The 18,876-nt window shown below is 40.1% G+C and overlaps 1 protein-coding gene across 1 annotated transcript in view; it reads right to left on the bottom strand.

Moving 5' to 3' along the window:
- Positions 1 to 18,876, bottom strand: part of Ulk4 (unc-51 like kinase 4) — a 522,779-nt gene that overhangs the window by 144,577 nt on the left and 359,326 nt on the right. The window contains 2 exon segments of the mRNA XM_048795329.1: positions 8,406 to 8,504; positions 15,011 to 15,177. Coding sequence (XP_048651286.1) covers positions 8,406 to 8,504; positions 15,011 to 15,177 — 266 coding nt within the window.

Here is an 18,876-nt window from a genome sequence, read left to right as displayed (position 1 = left end):
TAATGGGAGAATGTGCACCTGCAATTCTGGGGCCTTTGTTTCCCTAAAACTACCCAAATATAAATATTGAATTTCAGAGCCCTGGGAACTGCTGTTAGAAAAGGGTACTGAAGCTGTGGCATCTATTTTGACTGCTTAGAGGCTTCTATGATCACCAGTGCTGCTGGGATCCTAGGGCTGGGTTTTTATATACCGCAGTTACTACAAGTATAGCAGTTTTCAGAAATACATGAGTCCCTGGGCAATGCTAACTGCTCTTTCATGTTCTGTCAATCAAAGATGGGGTATAGGTTGTTGCAGAAATCAGGCTGCCCAGTGAATGTTAGAGAATAACCTGCCAATAGGGCAACCTCTAGAAAGAAGTCAAATGATGTGATTTGAAAGCAAATGAACTGGTTATCCATAATCATTACCACCTCTTGAGGGGCTAGTTCAGGTATGGTAGAAGAGCAGGGGTGCAGACAAACTGGATAAATTTGTACTTGATTCTATGTCTTACTAGATTTGGTCTATTCTCAGTTATGCTAAGAAAATATACTGTACATGTTAGCTTTTCACTTCTTTTCCTACAAACATATTTACTGAATCCTTTCTCTATACTAGGTCCCAAAGTGAAGCAAATAGATATGGCCCTTGCCTTCAAAGGACTTACAGTCTAGTGGGGGGAGGAAGACATATACAAATGATTTTGCTACCGCATCATTTCAGCTTATTATAACCTGTATTAGTTATAGTTTATAATGATTGCCATGTGAGAATTCGAAATTCCTCCTGAAATTATCAATTATGTGCAGAACTTTGCATATGTCTGGGTCTGGGCATTTTTATGGGCAGAGAGTCTAGAATCATCAGTTTCTCAAAGTAGACTAAGGATATCTTTCTTTTACATACAGTTCACTATGATTCTCCTACAATGTGTCCACTCTGCAATCCATTATCAACTATAGGCAAAACATTAATTGGAAAATTCCAAAAGTAAATAATTCATAAATTTCAAACTGCATGCCATTCTGAGGGTTCTCTGGACACCAACACTATAATACCACTACAATTGATCTGATAACTGAAATAGCTAATAATTGACTAACAGGTAGGGTAGGATATACATGTGGATACACTGGACAAAGGGATGATTCATGATCTTAGATGGAGCTAGACTGGGAAATTTCATTACACTACTCAGAACAACATCCTGGGGATTCACAGGGAAAGTCAATAGTAGCCTGTGTCATTCACCTTACTTCATCTTGGCACATAGGCACTGTATCATCGCACATTCTTTTAAAAAGAGAAAGGGTGAGTACAGTATAATAAGATATTTTGAGAGAGCGAGCAAGCGCAACCATATTCACATAACTTTTACAATATGTTTTAATTGCTCTGTTTTACTATTAGTTGCTATTGTTCATTTTTTATTGTGCTTAGTTTATATACTAAACTTTATCAAAGGTATGCATGTATAAGAAAAAACAGTACAGATGCTCCATGATTTACGATGGAGTTACATTCAGATAAACTCATCGTAATTTGAAAGTATCTTAAGATGAAATGCCTTTAATACACCGAACCTACCAAACATTACAGAAAGCAACACAGCTCAACAAACATCTTGAGAGACTATCACTAGCATATTGCTAGCCTGGGAAAGGATCAGAATTCAAAGTACAATTTCTACTGAATGCATATAACTCTCAAACCACAGTAAAGTCAAAAAATTCCAAGTCAAATCATCATAATTGGGGGGAATCCGTATATGCAGTTTACCCAGAGTTTTTAGGCATCCATTGGCAGTCTTAGAATTTATCTTCCACAGACAAGGGAGATAGACTGTGATTCATAAACTATGGATTGATAGGTTTCATATTCTGTTAAGGATAGATAAGTAGTTTATTTTCATAGAATCATATGTGGAAAGAACCTCAAAAACTAGCAAGTTCACTCTTCTGTCTGTAAGCCAAAAGCCTCAAAAATTATCTAAGTAAGATGAAAATTGAAAGTCTGTTTATTTTTTTCCCACAGGAAAGCAATTCCAGCACCTCATCCTGTAACCTATTATATTTTTAAACAACCACTGTAAAATTTATCTTTGATCTAGATGTGCTCTAGTTTAGGTCCTCCATGGCCTTATTACTATTTTTCTTCACTTTATATACAGCTATAAACGTTTGTTAATCTTTCCCACAAAAGATACATGGCAATGTTCTTGTCACAGGCCATTTTTAAATCTAATGGCTCCAGTAATAAATGTGGATATACACAATACAGCTCACATACATTAGGCAGACGCCTGGCCAATAAACAAGAACCTAAGTATGATCAAGTTACTTGTTACAGAGGCACTGTCCCACAGAGCTGGGAAAAATATCTCAGAGAATGATTTTTATCCTTGGGTAATTACCTACTCTGGATGCCAGGGCTGCATCGCCATGAGACACCTGGTATCTAAGATGAACAGTGTAAGAGGCTGCTCCAGGAGAACTCCAGGGAAAATCAGGATGATCTATAGCAATTGACACTCTTCAAGCAAACCTGACTACATACTTTTACATATGTAAATATTCACAGTAAATAATCAGAAGAAAAATTGGAAAAAGAGAGTTGACAAGAGGGGCCTTTGGGAAGAATCTGTAAACACCAGTGGGGGGAGTCCACAAAAAAAGTTCCAGAATCTGCTGAGTAAAGATCCTGAGCTAAGCAGAGGGGTTGTGTCTCAGGCCAGCTGGGTGGAGAGAGATAGGAGGAGGAGGAGTACTAAAGGAAGGAAAGAGTAGCCATCAAAAAAAAAAAAAAAAAAAAAAAAAGCAAGCAGAGGATTAGGGTAGATTCACATATAGGATAACATGTGATTGAATGAAAATTTTCACAGAAATGACACTCAACTGCCAAAGTGAGAAAAGAAAGCAATTCGCTTATGAAATGCAGCCAGGACCCTGCTAGGTACCTTCCCATATACCACCTTGTTTAATCTTCCCAGGTGAGAATCAAAGGTGCCTAATCCAAGATCATACAAGCTGGCTGCCAGTAGAGCCAGGCACTGAGTTTTTGATTTCTGACTCCAAGTCCAGGGTGCCTCCACTTACCTGGCAACCTCTAGCCTAGAATCACATTCCAATTTAAGTAATTGGGGGATAAAACTGTATGGAAATGGGCTTCATGAATTTCAGGAACTAGCTGTAGTACAAACCAATAAAAGTTGTCACATAATCCTAATTTAATCCTGAACCAAATGAAATGCCACTTTTGTAAAGCCCCAATGGCCAGATACTGGCATTTTTATGTAATTCAATGTATCACAAAGGCATTTAAAAGAAAGAAAAAAGGCATTAGCCCCAAAGGTAGAACCCAAAGTTGTGCTTCAATCTAACAAAAGGCAGGAAAAGGATGGGGGAAGAATACATAAAGCATATTAAATATTTAAATGAAAAATCCTAAAATATCAACACAAAAGACCATGTCACGTGTTCTAAGCTGACCTCCTTCCTTTATCACGGGAACTCTGAAAGTTAGCCTTCAGGTAAAACCTTCTGATTTTGAACACGGCAGATGCATATCACCCTGTTTAACACACCTGTGCTGCCGGCAGACAATCACCTGTCCGCTCAAAGTTCCTGGTTTTCTGCCCTTCAATGACCTCAGAATCAATAGAAAACTCCCCCAAGCAGCACCTAGGCCCCTGAAGCATCAAGTCTGCATTGTAAGCTTCAGTCTCTACTTTTAACACTCCAAGAATTTTTCATCATGGCCTGCTCTGGTTGTTAAAATTCAATTACCTGGGATAGACACCTGTTCAACAAACAATTCTGAAAGATGCAAATTCCTCCATGACAGGAGATGAGACTGCCTACTCCCTTTTGAGATTTAAGTTTAATCACTCAAACTCGGCAATGAGCCATGTAACAGGGCAGTTATTACAAGTATAGTCAGAGTCAAGTTCATCAGCTACTGGGTGAGGCTGTTCCCTGCATTTTGAAAGCACATCTTAATCATTTATATTTCCCAATTAACTCTAAGGAATTGGATATGACTACGTAAAATAGAAGTGTTAAGATAACTTTTATCCTTCCTAAACAAAAAATGATTTATTAAGTCTACAAGCACTTTTCCTCATTCATGTGTTTCTCATTGTCTTCCGGACAAAACGCAAAAGTAGCCTCATTCAGAATCTCTCCCTAAACTATGCAAATTGCATCTGGAGATGACTCCTAACTAAGGGCATTTTTCAAAACTTAAAAAAAAAAATGCAGAATGGATTTCTAATCCAGTAGATTATGTTTCAATGAGAGTATTTCCAAGAGTTGTATGAGTTGGAAGTTAATCCATAGGACAACTAGAATTGTAGTGGGGAAAACGTGGGCTTTGAGATCAGACATCTAGCCCTATTATTCTGTATTATATATTATGTAAGCTTTAGGGTTCTTATTTGTAAGGTGAGGATGGGCCCTTCATCATAAACAAGGAAGGACTAAATGAGACCAAAGGTAAAGCACTGAGAGCAGAACCTAGCTCACTGAAGCACAGGATACCATGTGGCAAATATGAAATCACTTTCATAGGAGATTTATTTGTTCAGTACTTACTATGTGTCAGGTACTGTTCACTTAATCCCCATAATATCCTCATTGTCTAGTTAGTATTATTAACCCCATTTTAAAGGTGAGGAAACTATGGAATCCATAAATTAAATAACAAGTATTGCTATTTAATATTTGCCCAATGTGACAATTGGTAAGTGGCAAAGCTAGGTGGCACTTGTGCCCAGAAGTTCCATGCAATACTGGCTTTCCTTGCTGCTATTATTGTTTCACTTTTACCTACTTCTTGTATTTTATCTTCCATGTCATTTTGAATTTGTGATTGCATGGCATGTAGATAACAAAAGAAAGTTTCATTTGATAAAGGGTGACTGAATGTACTTTTTACATAAAAAGACTTTGGAGTTAATTGGTAAAAAAAATAAAGCTAAAATTAATTAAAGTTATTCCAGGGAACAACAATTTGACTTAAAAACATTGGGAAATTTTATAGGCACTGAAATGATATGTTTAAAAGTTTTTAAAAAAGTAACTCAATTTACTTTTAATATATTCATTTTATGAAGGAAGTTCAGATTACAAAAGTATAATAATATAAATATTGGGAAATAAACACATGAAAAGATGCTCAATACTATTCATCATTACTGAAATGCAATTTGAAATCACAATGAGGCATTACCACACTATTTTAAGATGGTCAAATATTTAAAATATATTTTTTTTAAAAAAAAGAACTGATAGGGCTGGGGATGTGGCTCAAGTGGTAGCGCGCTTGCCTGGCATGCGTCTCTTTAAAAAAAAAAAAAAAGAACTGATAATATCTGGGACAAGAGCTCTCATCCATTGCTGGAAGGACATAAAAGCCACTTGACTTTGGAGAATGTTAGATTTCCTAACAGTGGGTCATCTTACTTTCTGGAGTGAGCTCAATTTGATCACTGTGCCAGAAATTCATTGCTTGCCATTGGTTCCATATGTATCCTTCAGTACATGTTCTGTGATGATGGGCAGATTTCCTTAAAGCCTCCCTCCTTCAGAGTAAGACTGTTACTTTCCTCCATAGAGGGCATTTAAGGCACATTATAGGAGTCAGGGGTTCTCTTGCTGGTTCTGGTGACTACACCACTAATAAGTGTGGGTGTAATGGCATTGGTCATGGGCTGCCTACACGATGTGCCCAGGACTCAAAGTCCCTCAAGGATCCCCAGTCCTAGCCAAGGTTATTATCCTATTGCCTTCCCAACAAGGATACTGTGCACTCCAAGCTTCCCCACATTCACTAGCACCCTAATTCCTTCTGTCTGCCTGCATACTACAAAGGTGCCACTCTCTGTGGACCTTCCTACAGGCACTGAGCACTCCAAGTCTTCTGCCCACAGTGACACCTGCCCTCATCTGCATGCCCGCCCCTGGCTCTGATTCTCCTGATCCCTGGGGGGTTGTCTTCTGCTCTCTTGTGGACTGTGGGCAGCTCTGGGTTTTGCAACCCAACAGACTTCTCCACTGTATTGTGGGCTGCACCCTGCTCTCTCGATTGAAGTCTGATCTATGCCTTTCAAGTTTGCCCTTTCACCTCAGTTTTAGGGTACCTCTTTTAAAATCTTAGAGGTAGTCTATCATAGCTTAATAATTCTTTATATTAAAATTTTTCTGTTTAAATCATTGTGTGCTTTCTGTATCCTGATTAGGCTCAGAATGACATAATAATAACATTTTATTCCTGTACTTATGGGTAGTATTTACTAATAGTGCATTTTACATTATCTTTATTTTTCCTTCTAATTTTATTATATTTTGGGGTAAAGATTTTAGCCTATACAATTACTACATACTGGAATTTATTGATACTCTTAACACAATACTTGGTCAACTTTGAAAAGATGCTTCCCAGAAAATAAAGATGGTATAGTCTCTATTTTCAGAGTATGGAGATGAATATTTTCCTATTAGATCAATCTTACTAAAGTACTCATATTGTCTATAGCAGCTTCCAACAAACGTCTAAAGAGCTAGAGAGTAATTAATATAGATTTATGGGATATAAGGTTTCTGTTGTAACTATTCTGTTACAACTCTGCCATTAGGAGGCAAAGCAGCCATAGACAATGTGTAAATGAATTGTGTAGCTGTGTTCCAATAAAACTTTATTTACAAAAACAGAGTGTAGAACAGATTTGACCCACAGGCCAATCCCTACTCTGTCAGGCAATGAAAAACATATGTTCAATATTTCAATACAAATGGATTCCTCCCTATATGTTTTTAGTTCTTCTCATTTTATACCATTCCACACATTTGATACAAAAAGGTTCATAGCAGTTATATCTTCTTATGGACTTTATTCTTTATACAATCCCTCTTTTCCTGTTAAAGGGGATTTTTTTTTTTTTTTTTTTGCATTATACCTTGTATCTAAGATAGGGAAACACTTAGAAAGAACAATATAAAGACCAAATATAAGTTTCAATAAGTCCATTAAGAATAAATGAGTTCAACTGGAATAAACTCACCTATTACAAGGAAAAAAAAATCTCAGACTAGGGCAAACACTGAAACCATATCTATAAAACATACATGTGAAATAGAGTGCACTCAAAGTTTCCCTTCAGTCTTTCTTAAACTATTTTTAACCTTTTTGTTATAAATGTAGGTATTATCTTATATCACATATTGTGTCCATTTACTTATCTTCAATAGGGCATTTTTACATCTTTTATACATCCTTCAAGCTGTGTAGTTTATTAGTTTTCCCTGTCTGTTCACAGAAGCCTGCTTTGTTTCCTTCCTTTTTCTGTGAGAGCACAGGATTCAGCCCTGATGTTCCCTGATGTAGCAATTTTGCTGCTGTCCTGTAACTTCCGCAACATTCTATACCAAAGATCTGTCTAGTTCCCTGGGTTGTGTGTCCTTCCCTCACTTCATTGTAAGCCTATGGGCCACATTTTTGGTGACTGCTCTATCCCTTATATCATTTAATATAAAACAGTAGTGATTTTTTCCCTTTTTAAAATTTCCCTTAGTTGAAACAAACTTTTACTCATTGAATACAACTAAGTCTGCAGAATTATTCATCGAAACTGCATCTGTCCTCCTTGAAGCCACAGGGCAGGAAAACCCAAATCCAGCAGTTTTTCCAGCACTCAGAGCTGCCTGCCTCTGTGAAGGGTGGCAGCCACAGAGATGCATTTCCTTGGGTTGTCTGTGCTGTCATCCTTGGAGCCACAAGGCTGCCTCCACTCTTCAGGAGTTTTTATGGAATTTCATCCACAGGCCCTCTGGCTGGCTGCTCTGTTGAAGGGCAAGTACTGTATGTTGGGTCCTCTTTAAGTTTGTTCAAAACTGTTCAGTGATCCAAATTCTGAGTTTCTATTGGGCTCTTTTCATATCTTCAGTGGTCTTGTGTAGTCTCACCCATTTTTATTTAATTTCACCTATTTTAATTGTTCCATTTTTGTTGGGGTTGAAAAAGAAGGTGCCCCAGGTCTATGTCTGTGTTTTCAAGTTTCTGGAGAGTCCTGCAAGCCAAGTGTAATTCCAAAATCTCCTTTGGAAAGGGAGTTGATTTCCATAATGATTTACTCTTCCTTCTTGGAATTCATTTGTTCAATTCTTTTAAACCTCACATTAAGAAAGTAATTAGATTTGAGAGTCTGCCTTACTTAAATATCTATTTAAATAAATGATAAGCTTCTTGGTTTTAAACCATAAATTTAGTATTTCCAGAGCAAAAAAAAACCTTTCAAAGTTCTTTTGGTTCCAGTTTTGAAGGGGATTAAAATAGCATAGAAACTCAAAAGTTCATGAAATTCAAATAAAATTACTTCAACCTCAGCAATATTCTGAAAGACACATAAACAGGTAAGCTCTTACCAGTGGAATAAGCAGGCTAATGAGGTCTGTCAGTGGTTTGCAGAGCACTAGCAGGTCTTCGGCAGCCTGAGTGTCCCCTCCTAAACCAGACTTCTGGGCCTAGAAGAGTGGGAAGATAAATAAAAATGGGTCTTGGTGATTAGTCAGCTTAGCTATAGGAGACAGATCCACTCGGATTAGCAGACGTAAGGGTCTGGAGAAGCATTCTGCCTGGGTCCCTGACACAGGACATAGAGGCCCCAGAAGAGATATAACATGACAAACAGTGCACATGCTGCCACTGCCACCAGTTCAGGATACAGAGGCAGACCAGTGAGCCCACAGATAAAGAAATAACAAGAACTGCTGCTGGAGGAAGGACGGTGACACTCTACATGCTGAAGAGGATAAGCACTTTATCTTTCCTACTTCCCTGAGATGACGTGCTTTAGCCCCATTTCTTAGGTGAGAAGACTGAAGTTTAGAGAAACTATGTCATTTGTCTAAAGTCCCACAGATAATGGGTGACAAAGCTATTTGATTCCAACTCATGTATACTAATCTTCTGAGAATTTTTATGCGATATATATATGTATATATACATATATATAAAATTAATTTTTCTATGTTTTCATTGCATGCATGCATACACCTACAGAGAGAACACCTTCTAGAATATTTACCACTGAATGAATAGGCTTCATATACTGATCTACATTTCTTATGACATATAAGCTTTTTTTTTTTTTTTAATTTTTTTTTTATTGGTTGTTCAAAACATTATAAAGCTCTTGACATATCATATTTCATACATTAGATTCAAGTTGGTTATGAACTCCCAATTTTACCCCAAATACAGATTGCAGAATCACATCAGTTACACATCCACATTTTTACATAATGCCCTATTAGTAACTGTTGTATTCTGCTACCTTTCCTATCCTCTACCATCCCCCCTCCCTCCCCTCCCATCTTCTCTCTCTACCCCATCCACTGTAATTCATATCTCTCCTTGTTTATTTTCCCATTCCCCTCACAACCTCTTATACGTAGTTTTGTATAACAATGAGGGTCTCCCTCCATTACCATGCAATTTCCCTTTTCTCTCCCTTTCCATCCCACCTCATGTATCTGTTTAATGTTAATCTTTTCATGACATATAAGCTTAAACTACCTGAGAAAAAGTAAAAACCATTCACTCATTTCTTAAAGTGCATCATCTCCCAGGAGTTTTATAGAACTGTCATATTCCAAAGGACATTTCTATAATAGAGATGAATTGTTTTATATTGAAAAGTAACATTGATATTTATTGTGTTTGCCATAGGATATATATATTTCATTCATACTTTTTCTCTCTGATTTTACTTTTATTCAGAAAAAACAAACCACTTTTAGATGACTTTTGCCTGAACTCAAGGAGCAGGCTGCCCAGCCTTGGATCATTAACCTGGACTCCAAGATCTTTCTCATGAATGCCAAGTTTGCTTCTGCACTTCAGACCTGTGAACAGAATTTCAGATGCCTTTTTTTTTTTTTTTTTTGGTTCAAAATGACTTGATTTAAAATGAGATACTTGTCTTTTAGTGATATACACCTCTCTACAGCTATGGGGAACAATAGTGATCATTAATTTGGAAGCTTGGAGCTTCCCTCTTACCTACCTCACTATTGGAAAGGCAGAGCTTCCTCCCAGAAAATAAATGTGTTGCACTGTCCTAGCGGCCTGAACCTTCTTGAATCTTGGCCGTTGGTCCTGTGCCTTCTTAAGCATTGTCTGACATGGAATATTGGCCTTATCAGACTAAACATTTAACATGTCTTCCTTTAAAGTAAATTGATTCCCTCTTGGTAAGGCCAAGGCTGTGTTGCAAATCAGGACCTAGGCAACAGCAAGGGGCATGGTGTCCCTGCTTCCTTTCCAAACCTCATAAGCAAGCAGATGGAGCAAAGGAGCAAGCCCACAACGGGGAACTTTTCCACCAGGATGTTTGGTAGTGCTCTGGATCCTCCAAGATCTGCACAGTTGTTTATTACTAGAGCCAAGAAACATCTAGACTCTGCCCAGCAATTGTCATGGGTTCCAGAGACAGAATGTTGCAGCTTTGTAGCACAGAGAATTGCATGACAGGAATGCATTTAGAAATTCAAGTCTCTTCACAAAAGTGTCAGCACACAATGGAATCTCTGTGCAGCAAGGGCTACGTGGAACAGAAAACATAGGTTCCAACAAACAAATGCAGAGGCCCAGGTTTGCTCTCTTCCCAATACGTCTTCACTTCTCAGAATCACGCTTCCTCTAGTGAGCCTTCTGACAACCAGATCTGTGGCTCTTTGGGTGCATCTTGCACAGGGTTCCTGTCTCTACACTGTCAGCCTCTGTGCTCTCCAAACCCCTTTCTAGAACTTACTGTCACTTGTCATTGCTATACAGTAACTTTTCCCATGACTAGCCGTCGGATATTCTTGACCTATCTAACTGGTACAGTCCAGGCGAGAGAAGATAGTGGTCTAGGTTAAGGTTTGAGAGGAGTAATTGGATGTTAGATATTTAAGGTAAAATCTATATTATTTGGTGACAGATTATATGTGGAATATGAAAAATTAAAATTTTAAGATGTACGCCCAGGTTTTTGTTTGCACAACAGGGTGAGGGTGGCATGACTTGCTGGCAGGGGAATGGGTTTGGAAGACAAATCCTGAGCTCAGTTATGGACTATGGGATAAGGGATGGTCACAATAATTAAGGTGCTGTACATATGTATGGATCTCCCTGAGAACTCTGGGTAGAAATAACAAATCTAATAGTTTTAAGATATAAAACCTGGGGATGTCAATATTTACTATTAAATGTTTACTATTAAATAGCAATATAACAGGATATAATATGAGATAGAATATAGCCAACTTCTTGGCATAAAAATGTGTGGGACTAATACAGTTTTGTGATATCTACCATTGCTACATGAACCTAGTGCACAGAAGCAAGTGCTCCAAGAGGTCTACTGATAAACACAAAGGGAGGCCATCTGTACAGAATGAGACAGTTTGCTACCCATGCAGTTGCTGGTAGGTTTAAGCACAAGCTACAGCACAACTGTCCATGGTGTGGACCAGATCAGTCCAATTCCACACTCATTGTGCTCCCCAGATGCTCTCATGTGCATGCTCTTGATGCACAGATGACCAAGACTCAGTCTTTACTCTCTAGGAATTCACAATTAAATTTAAAAGATAACCAGTTTCCAAACAACTTCACAAAAGACGGCACAAAACTTCTACAATAGAAATAAAAACAAAGTTTGGGTGGCATAATGTGACAGATGACTTCATCATTTGGATGGTGGAATAAATTCTACATGGAGTATGGAATTTTGGATGTTGGGGATTTCACGAGGAAAGGCAAGGGAGTAACAAGAATCAGGATCCACCTAGAAGATGGTGATGGGAATGCTTGGTTTGGGTATGGGCAGCATAGAAGCCTGGCAGATGAGACATCATGTGGCTGAACCAAACAAGACCCTGAGTGCCTCCCCAGAGAGTCGTAAATATATGTCATAGATAATGAGGTGTCACTGAAGTTTTCAAAGGAAAGGATATGATCAGGACCATGGGCTACGGCAGAAAAATTTCACCTGCACTCAACAACTGGGCCAGGACAATTCATGGGGAAGAGCTACAAGGGGAAGACCACAGAAGAGTCAAACTGGATAATTCCAAGAGATTCTAAAAATAGAAACTACAGCCTCCCCAATAATAGATAAGCTTTATGTGCATGTGAGACTAAAATGCAGTGACCCTATCTCAGTCTTCTAATGGAGGTTCTGACACTTGCCTACACTCACTACAATACACTTGCAAATTATCAACAGTTGAACAGACAACTAAAGAATAATGTAAAAAGCTTTCCTACACCCACTTCAAAAATGACAGAAAAAAACCTAGGAATGGAAAGTTTGGTAACCTGGGTTATATTACTAAATATTTGCCTTCCTTAGAAAGGCCATCCCCAGCCTCAAAACTGAGTTTGGCCTCTCTACCATTAGTCATTCTGCAGCACCCTGTACCTTTCGATTGTTGCATTTTTCACAATAAAATAAAATGAAAATTGGCTTATTATTTGTGTATTGACCATCTTCCCTACTAAACCGTAAGCTCCCTGACAGCTAACACCCTTCTCTCTTGACCTCTACTTAAATTATAGGTGCCTAGCCCTATGCTAGGCTCCTAAGTACAAAATAAATCACCAAACTAATAACTCACAAGCCTGCTAGGAGTTAATCAGCAAATATGAATTAAGGGCCCTCTCACACAGCAGGACACAGAAATGAGGAAGTCATGGTCCACAGTAAGCTCATTATAGACAAGAAATTGAGTACCTTTCTTCTTGTTGCTGTTTATGATACAGCAACCAATTAGTGGCTAACTTCCTGAGCCAAGTATATGTAAGACACTTACATACATAAGTGTCTGAGTTTCACCACAATTCTGCAGAGTAGTTATCATATCTGCTTTACAGATGAGAAAAGCGGTACTCAAACAGGTAAAGTGACTTGTTCAGGCCCACACAGGTGTACTTGGCACTTGAATGGAAGATATTCCAGTTTGCAAGGCCCAACACTTCACCACACCAGTGAATCTCAAGCACATTATTTTCTACCTCTCTATATGTCACACATAACACTCAGAGGGTTAAAATTGGACCAATGCTGAATCTCAGGTAAACTTGGGGGCAGTGATTTTACTCTAGATGGAGATTCTGACACTTGCCTACACTCACTACTCATGGATCAAACCACTCTCTTCCTTGGAAAAGAAAAGTACTTCATAAATCTAACCACTGTTATAATTTACACACTGCCACTCTTCAATTCTACTTTAAAGAAGTTTCTGTATAAAGTAAATAGAGATTTTGAGTGCAGAAGAATCCCTAGTGCGGTGTATTTTGTAAATGGAAAAGGTGACTGATGGTTTTGCAAAGTACTTACAGCTCCGTGTTTCAGGTGGCTATGCCTTTGATGAGCACTCCATTTCTTTCCCCAACTCTTTCCCCTAACTCAGTCTCAAGGACTCTACCTCTTTCAGACTGATGCCAGGTATCATGGAGATCAAAGCCAGAGGTCAAGGCCAAAGCAATATGTGACAGATATTATAAGGAAGGATTCAGAAAGATGATAGCATTAAAAGACAGTGTTAAAGATTATGAAAAAAATTAAAACCAGTGATCTATTGGCACAGTAGCCAATGGAAAAAAAGATAATTAGAAAACATTTGTATTAAGGAATTTTCTTTTAAATACCCCTAAATATATATCTCATCATTTGTGATAAAGGAGAATTTCTATTATCTGGGCTTTTTAACTTCTGATCCTTTTTATTAACCTACAATTTACAAGACATAGTCTTTTATAGACTGATATCACCAAGGTATTTATCTCTTGAAGAATTCCATAAAACTACCACTGTAGTTTATATTCTCTGAAGACAGACTCTGTAGAAAAAAGGAAAACCTAGAAAAAAATACAGTAACTCAAGATTCCCAAAGTACTTAAAATGCTTTACTGTTAATTTAAAATGATTATAGATGAGCAAATAAAAACAACAAGATAATAAGAAGGCCATGTTAACTTACTGGCTTTATAATTTGGGTTGAACACTTAGTAACTACCAGATTTGTTCCAAGGATTGTGGAATTATTTATTAAATCATACTCGACAAGCCAAATACTTGACTGGTTTAACAGTGCATAAAAGATACCATATATCATAGTGATAACCCAGGGTCTAGGGATTCATTCTTGGCTCTGCTACTCTGACTCCTGGCAAGGTATCAAAACAGTTCAGTTCAACTTTAGCTCCTGCATATATCTGAACTAGGATGCTACTATTTGATATACATCTCTTGTAATTTTACCAGGCTTTTAAACACCACAATGAATTCATATTGGCTATATGCATTTCTCTTGATCTAAGAAATCAGCTGAGTCAGTTGGCTAGGAGAGAACATTAAATGAATTAGGCATGTGGAGACATATCACACGAAAGTACTCAATAAGACCACATCTCCTTCTGTCCTTAGAACATGATACTAAGTAAGCACAGGTTAGACTTCAGGCCCAACTGAATTTTTCTATAGCCAATGAATATACCTCTGATTCTTCAAATCATCTCACAATTCCATGTTAACAGTTAAAAGGGAAAGCAAATGAGAAAGTTTATATGATATGCATACATGTTTACATGTATCTTATTACATCAAATGTGTGTGCGTGCAAAAACTTCCAATCCATTATTTCTAGAAAGCTAACCCCTCCTGCTGATGAAGTCTGGACATGAAAGTCTGCACCCTACTTGGCCTGCCCTAGGATGCACCTCAGGGAAGTGCTTTCCTTGGACAGAAGTAATTTCCCAACTAATGCTAAGTCTTTGCTTACTATGCCTCTCTTAGAGCCTTCCCTTAGGATTTTGTGATCAAATCCTCTCGACATTGGTCATCCCAAGTTGGCTTTTAGTAGACTTGAATAAAATGTTATTTTTAAAAAAATAATAAAGACTCATCAGAAACAACAAAGAGGAAAGCGTGACTTGGAGTAGGATTGCTCAAGATGTAAGAAAAGTGATTCTCTACCTGCAAAGCCAGGCGTACAACGCTGGATGTATACGTCAGTATGCCATGCAAAATATCAAGCAGGGAAAAGAGCAGTGTGGCTGCCATCTCATTGTTGTTTTTATTGTCCACATCCAAGCACAGTGTGGCAGTTTCAGTGAATAGATTACAGACGTGACTGACAAGTCCTGAGGATAAAAAAGGAAAAAACACTCATCATAAAACAATGTGTCACATGAACCAGACAGAGAGGCATTCTTACTCTATGTTGCATAAACTTCCAATCCTAAGCAGTACACTTACCATATTCACTGGGCAAGCTATTTAAGATGCAAGTGATTCTGATGCAAGGGTTCCCAAAACACACTTAGAGAATAATCAGAGGATTCTGACACTGAAGGAAAAAGTGTTATTCACAAACATGCTGTCCCCAGATTCCCCATTGGAGGTCAGAATTCTTCAATTAACAAATTAGGGACCATGATGGGACCCATCATCTCATGAGGTCTATAGGTAGTAAGTGGGTTATTTCCAGAAGATAATGCAATAAAGCAATTTATTTCTCATGAATTTCAACAATGTAAGATTAATAATGATTTTAAGAAATTTAAAATTTAGAAATTGCCATGTCCTATCATTTTGACTCTGCAAACCTATTAAAAGTACAGCTGGTTCTCATCAACTTTTAGTTTGATGTTATCTGCCATAACAAATAGATTTTCGATTCAGCCATAGATCAGGTAATTTCAGGCTGCAATTCGCCTGCAGCTTGCAGACAGATTGCTAGGGTTCAGCGCCTGGGTGCTTCTTAGAACCTGAGCTTATCGGAGAGAACACCGAGCGCGGGGCGGCCGAGTTCCGGCTCCCGGAACCGTCCCGCGGAGCCTGCGGAGGCTGCTTCTTGGACCCTGCTCCTATCAGAGCATACAACAAGCACTAAGCAGCCGAATTCCGGCTCCCGGAACTGAGCCCGCGGGGACAGCTTCTTGGAGCTTACACTTATAGGAGCTTACACCGAGCACGGAGCGGCCGAGTTCCGGCTCCCGGAACTTCCCTGGCCCGGGGCTAGGAGCCCGCGGAAACTGCTTCTCGGTCCGGGTCCTGCTGAGGGCCGGTCAGGACTCACCCGTTGCTTTGGTTGCCCGGCAAGGGGAACGAAATGCTGCCATTCGCATAGGATACCAACATGGCAGAGATCTGATGTCAGCAGAAAGCGGCGGAGGAGAGAACTTCATCAATACCAGCGGTGACATAAGCAGTTGGTCTCCTGGTAGGGGGGGTGAGGCACAGTCACCCGAGTCTCCTCAATTTGTCGTTGAGCCAGAGGGGAGAAGCCGGGCCGCCGCCAGCGCCCGGAGCAGGCCCAGCGGCTCGCCAGCGTGGTGACCGCGTGACCCCAATTGGAGAGGGGGCGGAGCGGAGCCGCCACTCGCACCCGCAAGGTGGGCAGACCCGCGACCCAGTGGTACATGGGCGTGGTAGGAGGGGCAGGGCAGAGCCGCCGTTCGCGCTTGCAAGGTAAACAGACCTGTGACAGCCGGGCGGGTCAGGCCCAGTGGCCTGCCAGTGTGGTACACATGTCACCCCAACTGGAGTAGGGGCAGAGCAGATCCTTCTCCCACGCCCGGATCAGGCCCTGCCGGTGTGGTGGTCACGTGACCCCAATTGGAGTGGGGGCGGAGCGGAACCGCCACCCGTGCCCGCAGGGTGAGCAGACCAGTGATCAAACTGCAGATCAGACCCAGGGGTCCGCAGGCGTGGTAGGAGGGGCAGGGCAGATCCGCTGCCCGCGCCTCCAAGGTAGGCAGACCTACAACAGACCGGCGGATCAGGCCCAGGAGCCTGCCGGCGTGGTACAAACACCACCCTAATTGGAGTAGTGGCAGAGCAGAGTCGCCGCCCGTGCCAGGAACAGGCCCAGCGTCCTGCAGGCGGGGTAGTCACGACACCCCAATTGGAGTAGGGGCAGAGCAGAGCCTCCACCCGTGCCCGAAAGGTGGGCAGATCTGCGACCGACCAGCGGGACAGGCCCAGTGGCCTGCCGGTACGACAGACACGTCACCCCATTTGGAGTAGGGGCAGAGTAGAGCCGCCGCCCGCGCCTGCAGGGTAGGCAAACCTGCAACCGACCGGCGGATCAGGCCCGGTGGCCTGCCGGCGTGGTACACTCGTCACCCCAATTGGAGTAGGGGCAGAACAGAGCCGCCGCCAGCGCCCAGAACAGGCCCAGTGACCTGCCGGCGTGGTAGCCACGACACCCCAATTGGAATAAGGAGAGAGCAGAGCCGCCGCCCGCACCTGCAGGAAAGATACGCAAGCAGTATGAAAAGACAAGGAAAGAAAGGACCACAAGCAATGCAGGTCAACGCAACTTTAGAAGAGGTAACAGCTGCAGCAGATGGAATGTCAGATAAAGAATTCAGGATATACATGCTTCAGATGATCTGGAGTATCAAGGAAGACATTAAACAGCAAAATCAGACAATGAAAGATCACTTCGACAATGAATTACGCAAACAAATCCAGGAAGCAAAGGATCAACTATACAGGGAGATAGAGGTTATAAAAAACAAACAAACAGAAATCCTAGAAATGCAGGAAGCAATAAACCAACTTAAAAACTCAATGGAGAATACTACCAGCAGAGTAGAACACTTAGAAGATAGAACATCAGACAATGAAGACAAAGTATTTCAACTGGAAAAGAACATAGACAGCTCAGCAAGACTGTTAAGAAACCATGAGCAGAACATCCAAGAAATATGGGATAACATTAAGAGACCAAACTTAAGAGTCATTGGGATACAGGAAGGTACAGAGCTCCAAACCAAAGGAATGAGCAGTCTATTCAATGAAATAATACGAGAAAACTTCCCAGACTTGAAGAATGAGACAGAATCCCAAATCCTAGAAGCCTACAGGACGCCGAATGTGCAAAATCATAAGAGATCCACACCTAGACACATTATAATGAAGATGCCCAACATACAGAATAAGGAGAGAATTTTAAAAGCTACAAGAGAAAGGAAGCAGATTACATTTAGGGGTAAGCCAATCAGGATAACAGCTGATCTTTCAACACAGACTCTGAAAGCTAGAAGATCCTGGAATAACATATTTCAAACACTGAAAGAAAATGGGTTCCAACCAAGAATTGTGTATCCAGCGAAATTAAGCTTCAGGATGGAAGATGAAATTAAAACCTTCCACGATAAACAAAAGTTTAAAGAATTCGCAGCTAGAAAACCATCTCTTCAAAACATCCTCGCCAAAACATTACAGGAAGAGGAAATGGAAAATAACAATGAAAACCAACAGTGGGAGGTAGGACAGTAAAGGGGGGGGAAATAATCAAAGAGGAAAACAAACCATGTTTAGTAACAGAAATAAACAAATATGGCTGGAAGAACAACCCATATCTCAATAATAACCCTAAATGTTAATGGCTTAAACTCACCAATTAAGAGACACAGGCTAGTAGAATGGATCACAAAACAAGACCCAACAATATGCTGCCTACAGGAGACGCATTTGATAGGAAAAGACATACATAGGCTGAAGGTGAAAGGTTGGGAAAAATCATATCACTCATATGGACTTCGGAAACAAGCAGGAGTGTCCATACTCATATCAAATAAAATAGATTTCAAGCCAAAGTTAATCAAAAGGGATAAAGAGGGACACTACATACTGCTTAAGGGAACCATACACCAACAAGACATAACAATCATAAATATTTATGCCCCAAACAATGGTGCAGCTATGTTCGTCAAACAAACTCTTCTCAAGTTCAAGAGTCTAATAGACCACCATACCATAATCATGGGAGACTTCAACACACCTCTCTCGCCACTGGACAGATCTTCCAAACAAAAGTTGAATAAGGA

Source organism: Marmota marmota, unplaced genomic scaffold, assembly GCF_001458135.2.
Source record: "Marmota marmota marmota unplaced genomic scaffold, marMar, whole genome shotgun sequence".
Taxonomy (NCBI): Eukaryota; Metazoa; Chordata; class Mammalia; order Rodentia; family Sciuridae; genus Marmota; species Marmota marmota.
The sequence above is the reverse complement of the archived record's forward strand: the minus strand, read 5'-3'. Positions and strand labels throughout refer to the sequence as shown.